At 39.9% G+C, this 14,535-nt stretch overlaps 1 protein-coding gene across 4 annotated transcripts in view; it reads left to right on the top strand.

Moving 5' to 3' along the window:
* Nucleotides 1-5,802: 5,802 nt before the first annotated feature.
* The window catches only part of LOC134541597 (lysosomal Pro-X carboxypeptidase), a 96,184-nt gene continuing 87,451 nt past the window's right edge, over nucleotides 5,803-14,535 (top strand). For 2 of the 4 annotated variants that reach the window (XM_063385138.1, XM_063385139.1), the window contains exon 1: nucleotides 5,808-6,071. In XM_063385138.1, the coding sequence (XP_063241208.1) occupies nucleotides 5,985-6,071 (87 nt within the window). In that variant the 5' untranslated portion in view covers nucleotides 5,808-5,984. Of the gene's footprint in view, nucleotides 6,072-14,535 lie in introns of all 4 variants that reach the window. The other 2 variants (XM_063385141.1, XM_063385140.1) reach the window with 2 other exon arrangements.

Consider the following 14,535-nt stretch of genomic DNA (forward strand, 5'->3'; position numbering starts at 1 on the left):
AGTATAAATACTTTGAATTTGAAACTGAACGGTCATTAAAAATAATAAAAATTAATTTTAATGGTTGTTTAGTTTTAAAGTATTTATAATGTAGCTGACCTGACCTAACAAACCGGGAAAAAGGATGAACAGTAGGAACTCACGTAATTTTCTTTTTACGTGATGTAGTCGTTCAACTACGTCGCGAAAAAAAAAAAAATCATTCTTGTAAACAAGCAACAATGGTGAAACGCGGGAAGCCTACGATTCACTCATCCTTCTGGACATACCCGAATACTCACGTTGGCAAGCCTTTCAACAGACGAGAGGCGAACGCCCGATCGTGCATCTTCGGTTTTTTTTTTTTTGTTTATTGTAAATAAATATGCAACTCATGAAAACTAATGGTCAATTAGGTTGTTAGCTACATTATAAATACTTCAAAACATTGTGGATGGTTGATTTGGTTAGGATAGCTACATTAAAAATACTGTGAAATCATGTAAACGGTTTCCTAGCCCTGGATAGCTACATATTAAAATGTTATTTGCTAAGCAACCATAAAATGATTTTACAGTTTTTTTAATGTAGCTATACTTACCTAATATAACCAACCATATACAATGTTTTAAAGTATTTTTAATAACTTCTTGCTAATTTTAAGAAAAGAAGGCTTGCCAACGTGAGTATTCGGGTATGTCCAGAAAGATGTGTGAATCGTAGGCTTCCCGCTAAACGCCGCAGCAGTGCACAAAAGGAAATTAAAAAATTCAATATCTCCTAAAGTATTTGGAATTTCTGATCTCCGCCGGGTTTAATGAAAAGAGGAAGTTAAAGAGCACAGAATAAAGGTATTTTCGGATTTTTAAATTTTTTTTAAAAAAAATCGCCAAAAAAATGAATATTAAAAAATTCGATATCTCCAAAAGTAATTGGAATTTTTTATCTCCGCAGGCGGTTCTGAAAAGAGGACGTAAGATAGCATATAATGAAAGTTATTTCATATTTGTACGATTTTTTTTGGCGCTAATCCGTACAATACAGATTTACCAAGATCTGTAGCAAGCATTCTTGCAATCTGCTTTGTAATTTTCTGTGCTGCACTGTGGTTGGGTGCCCACTTGTACTGCTTATTGAAAGCAGCATCAATACTGAGCTGTGAAGTTTTGCTGATCTTGACAGGAGGAGCCTGCTGTTGCAGGCTGGCCATTTCAGAACAGTAGGTCTTCCATTCAATGGGGTGGGTGGACTTGATGTGGTTTATAAGAGGTGTTGTAGTACCTAATGACAAAATATAATGTTTGTACTTACATTACATATATACATTACATTGTCAGCACATTCAAATTTTAATTACATGAAAACCAGAGTTATATAATTTGTAAACGTAAAATTCATTAAAAGTTAAGTTAATTATTGGGTTCAGGGTGCAAGACAATTATTCACATTTTGTAAGTTGGGTTTCCATAAGCATTTCGTATTGTACTATTATCACTTAAAATAACTAGAACAGATTAGCATCGAGGCATTCTTCTCAAACTTTACCAAATGCAAACAACAAATACTAAAAATCATGTGTGATTGAAGACTGTTTTAATTGTACTCATTAAAGGAGACAAAGGGAAATAAAAATGCACATATCATGCAATCCTAACACTCTCTTATAAGCTAATTTCGAACTTACCTCGTTTAGTTTTATAGTCCTTCTTACATAATTTGCATTTTGCAAATGTCTTATCTTCTGATTGTGAGAAATTAGACCATATAACACTTCTTTTGCGTGTCAGTGCGGTATTAGTATCAACATCTTCGTCGTCGTTATTCATTGTACCAGTTGTATTTTGAATTTAAACCAGCGGAAACATGAATATCGTAATGCAGGAATCAAAAAATTACGTCCAGAACTTCACTTCTTCTGAAAATTAAAAACGGCAAAGAAAGTTTATGAAAGTAAACAGATCTTCGAAGTATCAGTTTTATTCTCCGCAATAAATATTCAAGCGATTAACAATCGATATATCGAAGAGTTGTTTTTTTACAACTGCTAGTAAGCATGGTCAATATTCCGTTTTCAGTCTTTTGGAATCAAACGTGTCAAGGCAAAATAATTTTTAATGAATTTTCTTTATCTTGTCTTTTTAATTTTATCTAATTATTTACGTAACATTTTCGGTAGTTTAAAAAGCAATTGCGCTGGAGCAATTCTAGCAACACAAGTCTCTGGCCATAGGCCGCTCTGGTGGCCATAACCACAAACGGACACGCTGTAGCCATGATGGCCGCTGTGCTTACTTTTCTATCGTTAAAAAAAATTCTCTAGATTTGTATTAGCAACTGGATATAATAAAATAATTATGCTACACATCACGTAAAGTTTGCAGTAAAATCGTAAGCATTTATGATAATTTTCACGCTACATTGGCTTTAACTGTTCTCAGTATGCCCATTTACCTAACCTAAAATTTGATGTAAGTAAAGGTCCGCTTACAGTTTTTTTTTCTTCCATTAAGTCTCTCGGAAAATGATTTCTCGAGGTTCGACATATTATTGTATCACACGTTTTGTCAAACAAAAGTAATATTTTAATACATTCGAAAACTTTCGAATATTTGAAATTTTCAAATACCTAATTTGGTTTCGAATGTGAATCGAATCAAATATTCGATTCGCACGAATGTTTGCAATTTCGAGTATTCGCACACCCCTATCACCGTGAGAGGGAGCTGAACTCTAGGTAAACCGGATGTACCGCGGAGTGTTTGAGTGATCTTGTAGAGTTGGGTTCGTAAATAAACGTGTGGACAATCTGTGCCTGCGCGCCTGTGAGAGTTAGCTCAGTTCTACCACGTGCGTGTTGTCTGAATGCCTGATCACTTGTTTGCCTCTACTACACCATCTACGGCAATGTGAAACTAAAAATTACCCAAAAAAATTTATAGGCAGGGAAAAAAATTCTGTATGCCTTGAATTTAATGAAATGCCTTTTTTTTTTAATTAATGTGTAAAATTGTACCATAAAATTTTACTCACTAACTAACTAGAAAAACTTATATTCACACATCTCCTATGCTTTCAATTCCATCGGACATACTTAAAATCATGACTTTATAGAGACTTGCTTAGTGTGCAGTGAAATTTATTTCATTCAGTGCACTTCATCATGGAAAGCTATTGCAGCAATTATTGGTGTTAGTCTTAACAAGTTAATGGTAATTTCATGATTAGAAATGACAAAATGGAAATTGTGTGATATGTGTTTACCAAAAACTGTAAAAGAACAAAAGTGAATTCAATAAACCATTAGTGTTCCTTTGAAAATTAGAAATGACTACGTCTTGGCTTTTGGAATTCATAATTACTTCAACAAGGCACACTGGAACATTGAGCCTCAATCCAGTTTGTGACTGGCCATGAAAGCCTACGTTCTAGAACTTTGAACTGGTGGGAGTTGAGTGTATTTGCATAAACATAAACTTTAACATTAGTTTATGAGTGGTCACATTAATATTTTTATTAGCAAATTATCTTGAGAAAATGTATTTTTGATGTGTTAACATATTGGCTCTCTGTATACGGCATTTGGTAGGAGTAATTTTATGAAAATGGGACGGAAGTCGATGAACGGAAATGTGACAGGTGGTGCACCCATGTGTGGCAACATAAAAAAGCAAATAGTCACTTTTGTAAACCAAGTGTATTGGTGTGTCAAATGAAACTTTTATGAAAGTAAATATATTTGGTACACTAAAATACATACGTAAACTGGCATTACACATAGTTGCCTTCCCAAACCCAGAGTCCCAACAGCACAATGGTAGGACACATAGTTGATGAGCTCAAGGAGTAATTTTTGGTGTGGTTCAAACCTCGTCACTAGAAATAACTTCTTTTCCTTTTTTAATAACAGATTACTGGATTGTACAAATTGTGCTTAATCTAATATACATAAATACATACTTATTATTTATATTACTTATTGCTATAATATTAAATACCTACCTCAGTCCATTGGATTGATTATTTCATACTAGGTAGGTCTATATCCTTTATTTTTTCACTTTAGTAAAATTCAATAAATTACATTTAGTAGGAAATTAATTCCATGGTTTGCACAAATACTAAAAAATAAGACTATAAATTATTAAGTATTAAAGCATAGTTGTACTATTAAAGTCATCTAATGTGTGTGAAGACATTATAGCATTAATAGTTTGATAAATTTTAACCAGTTTTGAATAAAATTGCTTGTCGAAAGCCGGGGTTTTGGTATTTTTCAAATTGTTTTCACTTTTATTGTAGCAATTTCTGATAGTTTAAAATTTTCTTCTGTTGTGCTGCTATCTATACATGATAGTGGCAATGAAGGATTATGATTCAGGTAGCAAATTGTAGTGGTGGGTGGAGAAAGTACTTCTTGGAAATTGAATATTTTACAATTTTGGCATTGAATAGTGTGATGCATTACCAGGGGTGTAGCTGGGGGGGGGGGGGGGGGGGGTTAGGGGTTCTAACCCCCCCCCCCTCCAGCCCCAATTAATTTATCTTATCTGAAAGCAGGTTAACTAAAAGCCTGAGTGTCTTACTGCTATCACCGGCCACTGCACTGGAGGGGAAGAGTAAGCGAGCCCTACAGATTCTCCTTCCCTTCCCCTACCCCTGTCACGAGCAGAAGTTATAAGGTTTTGACGCCGTGACGTCCCAAGTTTTCAAATATCTTACACCTATTGTATTTAACCAGCGCAGTAATTATAAGCAGGTGTTGACTGGGTAATTCTTCAAGCTAAAGCTAATTGTTTCCAGGAATAGGCCAGTTCTGCCGAAACCCAACCATTTTTATTCTTTTTTTTTTTTGAGCTTCGAGCATTTTTTTTATGATTTTGAGTGGACGTGGACAAGGCACTTGGATTGATTATAATATCTTTAATTAATTTCTTACCTCATCACGCAAACAATTTTTTTATTAAAAAATTAATATTTTTACCATTACAATATTTAAAGTTAAGTACCGAAAACTGCTCAAATAGCACTATTTTACACATTAAAATCCAAATTTTTTCAGGGTTGAGGGCCCCCGGACCCCCTCTTTAATAGGGGGGGGGGGGAAACCATGCTTCTTAACCCCCCCGCCCCATACACAAATTCTGGCTATGCTACTGCGCATTACTGTGTAGTTTTTTAAGGCAGAGTTTATAAACTGCATAAGAAATACAATAACACAAAGCAGCGCATGTTATAAGTTTATTTTCTTCAACATAACAGGAATGTTGAGGTCAAATGGTGTTCCTAACCTTCAATAGTATTATTAATAGACATAATTACTATATTTTAGACGAAAAATAGACACTACGGTACAATATATTAAATAATTATTTATCTCCAGTACTAGTGGAATTTTTTTTTTTTTTTTTTTTTTGCTTTTAATGAAAATATATAATCGCGGTTATGTCATTTGTAGCGCCAATATTAAAAAAATCGTTTACAAATAAAAACACTCCTAACATTTTAATGTCCCGTCGGTAAATAACACAATATTTTCTAGATGCTGATCGAATGTATTTTTTTTTATTTACCCCACTTAATTTTAATAAGACGTTATTGTTAAAACTGTTAATTGTATTGCTTTCCTCGCAGCAATTAGCATCAAACTGTAATTATGGATACAATTAATTTATCAGAACCCGACATTTCCATCACTTCAAATTCCAATTAAATGTACATATCAAACTTAAAAGCGTCTAATGGAACCTGTTACTATCAATATGTGTGCAAGATTGCCTTATCTTCTTGGATGGAATAAGTCAATGGTCGCTCGTTACTAAAGTTCAATACCTTATTTCTTTATCGTCTTTGTTATCGTACACATACATTGGTAGAACCGAGCTCAGCATTATGGTGCTTTTGTTTTATTGGTAGCTACATGGCAAGTGGCTACAGTTTTGGTTTTAACGTATTTGTACTGTTTGTACGAGTAAGAACATATTTATGAAGTGTCAGGTTAGAACAAAATGAAATTACTTTTACTAGTGTTAGTGCTTGAATTTTTGAGCTCAGCATGGACTTATCAATACAAGACAAAATACATCACTTTACCGGTAAGTCAAAAAGTCGTCCTGAAACCATGGCTACACAACACAATTGACATAACCATCGTGAAACTATACTAAGACCATGGAAATAACTAAACTAACTATTTGTACTGAAAAGTGTGTCTAACAATCTTGCATGACAATTTATTACCAGCAATGGTAAACTAAAACAAGAGTGTACATAGCGGATAACGTTAGTATTGCAAAAATGTCATAGAGTGACATGAAGATAGAGCATGGTGATTATGTACAAAGCCAAGAAACGTGACATTCGTTTATTTAATGAATATCTTAGAAAAAAATAAGAAATAGTACTTTTTTATGTAAATAATACCAGGACATCTTAAACTTTAATTAAAACTGCATTTGTGTTCATCAAATAGGTATCTACAAAACACCTACAACAATAAAACAAGTACATGTCTGCGTTAGGCTGTCATTAAAGTCCATTTACTAAGGCAATTTAAAGTTACCTGGGGCCCTATATTTGATGCTGTCGGATTAATTCTGCTAGCGGAGTGGCTGAAATGTGATGGAGATTTGCTCAAACATATTCTGGAATACTTGTTAGCGGAATGATGTCACAAACTCGGAATTATTCCGTGACCTTTGCTGGCGGAATATCAATTTCGCTAGAGATACTGGTGTTTTTTTCAACTTTGATTTGTTGAAAATGGCTGCTCTATTTTATTTCTAAAATACTTCAAAATCGTGTGGACAGGGTTAAGTTAGGTTATTTGCATTCAAATTTTGTAAATAGTTAGGATGCCTAAGTTATATTAGGTTAGCTACATTCAAATCAACACAAAATTTGATAAGCTCCCATGTGTTTACCAGTGAATGCTGATGTTGCTAATGCGAACCCAGTGTGCCAGATAGCTAATCCATGAAATCTTAAGACTGGGTTTTGGCCACATGGCTGGAAACAGCGGAGGCTTAGCAGCAAAGATCCCCCCCCCCCCCCCCCCCCCCGAGCTGTTGGCCACTCGGGATGTCGTGATAAATGACTGTAGATTAGACTGGTATGATGTTTGTTTTACTACAAAATCTACACTTTACAAGGTGCTGTCATGTAACTAGCCCTTCCCATACGAGTGCCGAGACATGTTCCATCTCACTATTACCGACTAGTGTTAATCCGCTTAGTTCCAGGTCTCGTGCTTATAGCGATGCACGTATGGATGGCTGAGCATGGCATGAATGTTCATGGTGCATTATGACATTAAGACAATACGAGGAGCTTCACTCTTATGCATGCAAATGGAAGTTAACTGGGTCGAGCTATGTTACCTAGGATGAGAACAGTACATATTCGCTACCAAGCACGAAAGTCCGTAGGACAGCCTACAATATCGCAAGCAGTAGCGGCCGGTGATGTTAAATTATGAGTGTTCACACATTCATACATACACACATGCGAACACATAGGCACTCATAAAAAAAAAGATGTGCTACCTTACTGCGTTCTTGAAGCCTGTTTTGGTTTCAGATTATCTGTGTTGGTGCGGCACCGTAGCAGTTACTGCTTATCTTGGAGTCGTGAAAGATATATTTCGTTTATTACACAAACTCATGTCTGTATTTGTAGCCCGAATTAACACAACGAAGCTTATTGAGCAGACTAGTTGTTTTTTAAGAGATTTTAAATTGTAATTCAAAATGGTAGATCTCTGATCAAGCCTCACATAAATAATAAAAAATTATGTTTGATGTTCTTGATTTTTCAAATTTGTGGCTGGGCTTAAGCTTATCAAAGTGTTGCACCTGAAAGCAGACTCTCTGTAAGCACTGTCTAGATTGTTTGGTTAGGAGATATAGTATGGGAGTGGACAATACTGGCATCTACTGGGCTGATTCATAACTTATGACTTACTTCTCTGATCAGTGCTGCTGTGCGTGCTGATATTTGGAACTCCATCAATGGGCAACGAAACGCCAGGATAATCACGAGCACACCAGAGTCGTGCACTCGTCCAGAGTTAAATGTCCCGTAGGAGGTGACGTAATTCCTTCGTGTGCATGCACAAAAGGACCGAGGCAGGCATGCAGGCAGCACGTTTCGTGCACAGATTCATTGTGAACACTACAGCGTTGCCGTATCGCCACAATCGAAAAAATAAAAACAGACGTCTGTGACAGATGCAAACAAAGCGACGAGTGTAACTCTGGTAGCTGCCACTGGTAAAAGTAGATAACAAAGAACTTTTAACTCTACAAAATAAATAAATGTTCTGTAGAAAACTGGGTGTGCACGTGCACCTGTGCTACTGATCGCAAGTCTTTTAGTCGTACGGAATTAATAGTCCTAGACAGTTACATACATGAACACTAACACAGTACCTATGCACACAAAGGGATTGACACACCATACACGAGGAGAGTAACGATTATGAAGTATAAATAGGCAGAGGACCCCTGTAGGTATGTGTCTCGCGTGGTCACTAAATGACACATCTCAAAGTCCCAAGTTGAATTCACATTTGTTGAGCTGTTCGCACGGTTAGCCCAAATGCTGTCCAGTTCAGGCGAATTTAAAAGATATCCATTTAACCCATGGTGACCAATGAGGGGTCCACGTGGTGTGGCCCTCCGACAATAAGGTTGCAATGTCTAGACCACGAAAATGTCCAGAGACTAGATGAATTAGGTTATGTGGCTTAGGTTTTAACTTGACCCAAATGGAAGCCGGCCACAGGGTGGAAATAAAAAGATTGATGGTAAACTTACACTATTGTAGCTATTGGTGGTGGCAGGGTGGAAATAAAAAGATTGATGGTAAACTTACACTATTGTAGCTATTGGTGGTGGCAAGATGTTAAAATCTCCGCGGTGTGAGAGTGCATCCGGCCTCTGTGCCAGGTGTATGATCACTGAGATATCCCCTAGCGATGCCGTGCCGCGCAGAGTTGCTGTTCATGTGCGAAAGTGCGTGAAAAGCAAAAAGACTGTTCAGGCTATTTTTGTGGACTGAAGTACACAGTGAATTTAATTTAATTAATAAAACAACATGGCGATACAAAAAGTTTTAAAATACATGCGCTGGCCATGTAGTTCCGCAGTCAGTTTGGCCGATAGCGGTTTCGTCTCATTCCCCCATCCATTCCTCCTGTGGCTCATCTACTCGGTCGCTGAAATTGGCATCACAGAGGTTTGCTGAGTGGCCCAATGCTTTGTGAATTAGCATCGGGGTGGCCATGGCACTGGCACCTCTGGCTCCCCTACGAGTGTTTTCGGTTTTGGCCAGTGTCCCATTTGGTCTCCCAGCTCTTGTGCGGACATGTCTGTGATGATCAGATGGGATGGATGAGTTCTGCATCTCTTCTGGTGGCATGACATGTCCTAGGGACTCATGGCCTCTGCTTGCTCGAGTGGGAGAGCACAAACATCATTGTCCCTCTCTTCCTGTGGTGGTGTGCCCTTGGTTGGAGGTGCATCCTCGGGCATTGGCCTGGCCATGGTTTTACTGTCGTTCCACTCCAGAAACAATCCTCTCCGGCATCGAGGCGACTAAAGTCATCCCAGTGGACCTTCTTCACTTGTTAGCCCCCGAGGTTGACGAGGTAGATTGTCTTCCCAAAGTACCTCTGGACAGTGTACAGGCCTCCCGAGTGTAGTGCGAGTCTTGTACTGCAGTTCCATGAGGTGGTTGACAGGAGGTGGGTCTACATGAGCACCTGTTCTCCCAACCACATTGGGAGTTGTGACCACATTGTCTGGGGGTGATGTCCAGAACATAGGTCGCTTGTTGTTATCGGGCAGTTGCGTGCGCCTCTGTACACCTCTGTTTGCATTCTTCTGGTCTTTCCCCAGGGTAAGGAACCCCATATGTGGCCCACACACCAGGTAGCAGCAGGTTGTGGTCCTGTATCATCTCCACTGGCATCATGCTTGTGGTGGCGAATGCAAAGCAGTGCATCTGCGATGTGCTGATCCCCCTGAGTATGGCCATCTCCGAGCCAGATTCGCAGTTGTATCTTCAGGTCTCGTTTCTGCGCTCAGTGGGGTTGGCCCTCAGGTGGTAGGCGGGTGTGATATGGCGTTCAAATTTTTTGCTAGTGTACCAGTTCTTTCATAACTTCCCCAGAAATTGGCTACTGTTATTGGTGAGGGCCGACTGAGGGTAGCCCCACCGAGGCAGGAACTCTCGGGAAAACACGTCGGTGATGGTGGTTGCTCGTAAATTGCTACCTGAGTATGCTCCTGTTCACCTGGTGAACATGTCGGTTACGACCAGAAGGAATTATTTACCTCATGGCGAGCATGGGTAGAGCTTCATGATGTCTAGGGCAATGGTCTGAAAGGAGGCTGTTAGAGTGTGGAGCGGCTGTTGCTAATCTCTGTCTCTCCATCAGGCTTTGAGTGCTTCGCATGTCTCACACTCGCGGACATACTTGTGGATGTTCCGAGTAGCACCAGGCCAGTGATAATGGCAACTGACGGCTTTCCTAATTTATTCCGTGCAGGAATGTCCGGCCAAGTCATGGTAGAATCTTAAAACTGTCTCACGGGACTCAGGGTGTTAGGCGAGCATGTGTCGGTTCAAGTCTGCGGTGATGCAGGCACAAGCTGGGCTGTGTCCATTGGATATGCGGGGTTGAATGGGCGGGAGAATGTGGTTCCACTCCTCCATGTCCAGTACTTCGCCTTGGCCATTCAGGTCGTGGGACAGCATATCGGGCAACCGGTTTTCCATGCCTGGCATGTATGTCATTTCAAAGTCGAATGACTGAAGGAATTAAGGTATCAGTCAGCTGAGAGAGTTTAATATTGTGTACTTAACTGATTTTTTTCTTGGATAGGTGGTGGCTTCCTAAGAGTGTACGGTTCGGTATGAGAGTAGATGCTATTGTTTCCTGGTGGGAACCTGAGGAATGAACCGTGTACCCATGTACTGAATGTACATATTGATTTCCCTTAATAATTTGGTTTCGACCCGCACTAAACAATGTTCACATGCCCACGTGTTACATTAAAAATGTTTGGCACTCAAGAGTATGTGAAATGTACAGTGATGTTAGTACACACGACAATGCGAGAAATATACAGTGAAGCTACAGTGTATATACAGTCTATTATGTATAGTGTTCTGACATCCTATCACAGTACAGTAACAACACATGACACTGTAAGAAACTTATGGCTAGGACTGACCTGGTATGCTCCGAGATACTTAGAGCCATTACACTTACCTTATAAGAGTAATCCCACTTATACACTATTTTCTTCATCTTCAAGTAGACAACTCCTGTCGCTTAATTTTGATCCCACAGGGTCACAATACACTCATATGGTTAATCATATCGACCACATTTTCCTCTTTTCATTGGGAATGAACTTACTTCAGATTTGCTATTTTAGAAACAAAATCTAAAATACTCTTTAACGGTGATTTATTGTCGTTGTGAGATGTCTACATTGCACAGGGAATGAGATAGTTTAACACACACATATGACTTTATTTCACTCGTGAAGTTTTATTCTTGTTATGATGGGACTTATTCAGTACTGATTGCAGTGTGTTGCCTTCTACTTGCAAGCAAATGTTGTGGTACACCTGTTATTTAGTGTGTAAGAAGGGTCAAGATGAGTATCTTAGGGAGTAGGTACTAACTAAAAGTCTCAGTACAACCTACTGTACTCATCCTCGACACGTCAACTTGTATAAGTTGCATGAAAAATGGCAAAGAAAAATGAATGAAAAATTGTCAAAATGCAATTAAAACTCAATAAAGACTGTTCATGAATGGTATGAACTAAATATTTAGCTGACATTAACAGTAGCGGCCGGTATTAAAGAGCACAGGTGCACGTGCACACCCAGTTTTCTACAGAACATTTATTTATTTTGTAGAGTTAAAAGTTCCTTTTTACCTACTTTAACCAGTGGCAGCTACCAGAGTTACACTCGTTGCTTTATCTGTCACGGAATATTTTTTATTTTTTCGATTGCGGTGATACGGCAACGCTGTAGTGTTCACAATGGATCTGTGCACGAAACGCGCTGCCTGCATGCCTGCCTCGGTCCTTTTGCGCATGCGCATGAAGGAATAATGTCACATCCTACGGGACATTTAACACTGGACGAGTGCACGACTCTGGTGTGCTCGTGATTATCCTGGCGTTTCGTCGCTCACTGATGGAGTTCCAAATTTCAGCACGCACAGCAGCACTGATCAGAGAAGTAAGTCATAAGTTATGAATCAGCCCGGTAGATGCCAGTATTGTCCACTCCAATACTATCACCCCTAACCAAACAAACTTTTCGTTTTCAGTTTTTTACGTTCAGTGGAAACAAGTAGTTGTGTGTGGTTCAATGCGAGCGTAAATATCTTTAAAAAATTAGTGTGCATGTGCGTTTGTAAAATATTTTTCCGTGCCTTACGCAGGACAACATTTTTCTGAGGTATGTTATAAAGTTTCCCTTTGTTGTAAGACTTTAACTGTGAAAATGTGACTGCGTTATTTTGCGCGTACAGCAAACATGTATTATTTTTTAAAATCGCCATAATGAATTCCGTACAAACAATTTTAGCAAACAGAAAACTTACATACGAGGAAAAGTTAACAATTAAAAATTTTGGTCCTGATCAGCCTCATTTAGAAATAACTACGGAAACAAAGTCACAAAAACGTATTTTCAGACGTAAATTTAACAAAAACATGTACACAAACACAAGTGGCTATGCGGCTGTATAAAAACAAATGCTCTGTTTTGTTTTCCGTGCCTGATTTTTAGTGCAGAAGTTAGCACGTGGACAAAGTCAGGTTATAAGGAACTCGTACATTTAGGCGAGAAAATTTATAAACATGAAAACTCTTCTTTTTCACAAAAATGCCAATATTGAACTTACATTGTTAGGTAGAATAAACATCAGTATACAGCTAGACAGTGCTTACAGAGAGTCTGTTAAAAAAACATAATGAACAAGTGGACAGGAACAGATATATTGTCGGTAGACTGATAGATTGTGTAAAATTTTGTGGAGCGTTTGAACTGGCGTTACGAGGGCATGATGAAAGTGAAACTTCTGAAAATCCTGGTGTCTTCAGGGGCCTCGTTAAATTTGTAAGCTCGATCGACATTGCAATGAAAGAACACTTAGAAAATGCCACTGTGTTTAAATGTACTTCAAAGTCGATCCAGAATGAATTGTTAGAATGCATGTTGTCTGTTTGCAAGGGAAAGAATTTCAGAATAAATTGACGCCGTCCCCGTTGCCTGATCTGAGTTTACGTGAATTTAAACTGTTTAATTTAATTTGGGTCTCAAGGGCGGGGTTCCTGGCCTCGTGGCTGCAGGCAGGGACGCGTCGATAAAGGGCCCCCCGGGCTGTTATGGCCTCCCAGGACGCCTTATTAATAAAACACACACGTATTGTTAGTTGTTTTATTCCGTTGCACAACTACACGTCACACGCTCACGTAACTGGCCGCTTCATCGTCGACCTAAGCCCCGTGTACGGTGAACCTATTTCGGCTTGTGCGAGAATACGTGGACACCACGTGAAATGCGTGGACGGCAGGTCCCGCGAATTTACTTATGATAACACATTATGCTAAAATCACTGTGGTTAGTCCCGCACAGATGGATATGCAAAGGCGGCTATTCCGCGAGGTGGCGAGGGCCACGTTACGCTGGGTACGGACACGGTGGAATCTTGTATGATATCACACACATGGCCGTGGCACGTCCCAGTTAATGACTCGTCCGAATGTTTGGTATCGCGTTTGGCGCAGTGCCGCCCTGCGTGGGCGATGAACTATGTCCTGATGTGGGACGTTACAGCGTGAGGCGCAGGTGCCACGATGGGCCACCTAGTTAATTACGTAAGATATTAAAAGTCCCTGGATGGACTGCACATTTTATTAATAGACCGCGCGGGGTCGCGAACGGCCGATTCGGGCCGACCGGGGTGCTGATATAAAAACGGTTTGGCTATAATTACCTATTGCAGTTACTGGATGTTGGCGCGAAAGTTGAGAGCTCCCCGTGCGTGGGCTGCCGGCCCGGGCGAGTGCTGGATGGCGACTGACTAACCTCCCTGGCCGCCAGGGCCAGGGAGGGGGGAAATTCCGCGGGAAAACTGCGGAGCGCGGGAAGATGACTTCGGCCAGTTTTGTGAATGATAACCCTTTATAACATGATTATTACATTAACATTAATTATTGATGGTTTTAGATTTATTAGTTTCTGTTTATATTATCAAATGCATGAATAAATAATACCCTTGCGCAGTGCCACACCCGGCCGGGCGCTTTGCACACGTAGGGGGCCGTGACTGACGTCACGCCGTTCGGGGCACTGCACTATGTTGCGCGCGCGGGCGCGTTCGAGGCGCGGCACTGATCAGGTGTTGAGGACACAATTGACGGCCTGTGCTCTCAGAGGGAGCACTGATGGCGGCGTCAAATGCCCCCCCCCTCGACGAGGCCGCTATGTGCCTCAACACCTCTACACACGGCGGGTCGC

This window comes from Bacillus rossius (genome assembly GCF_032445375.1).
Source record: "Bacillus rossius redtenbacheri isolate Brsri chromosome 4 unlocalized genomic scaffold, Brsri_v3 Brsri_v3_scf4_1, whole genome shotgun sequence".
NCBI classification, from domain to species: Eukaryota; Metazoa; Arthropoda; class Insecta; order Phasmatodea; family Bacillidae; genus Bacillus; species Bacillus rossius.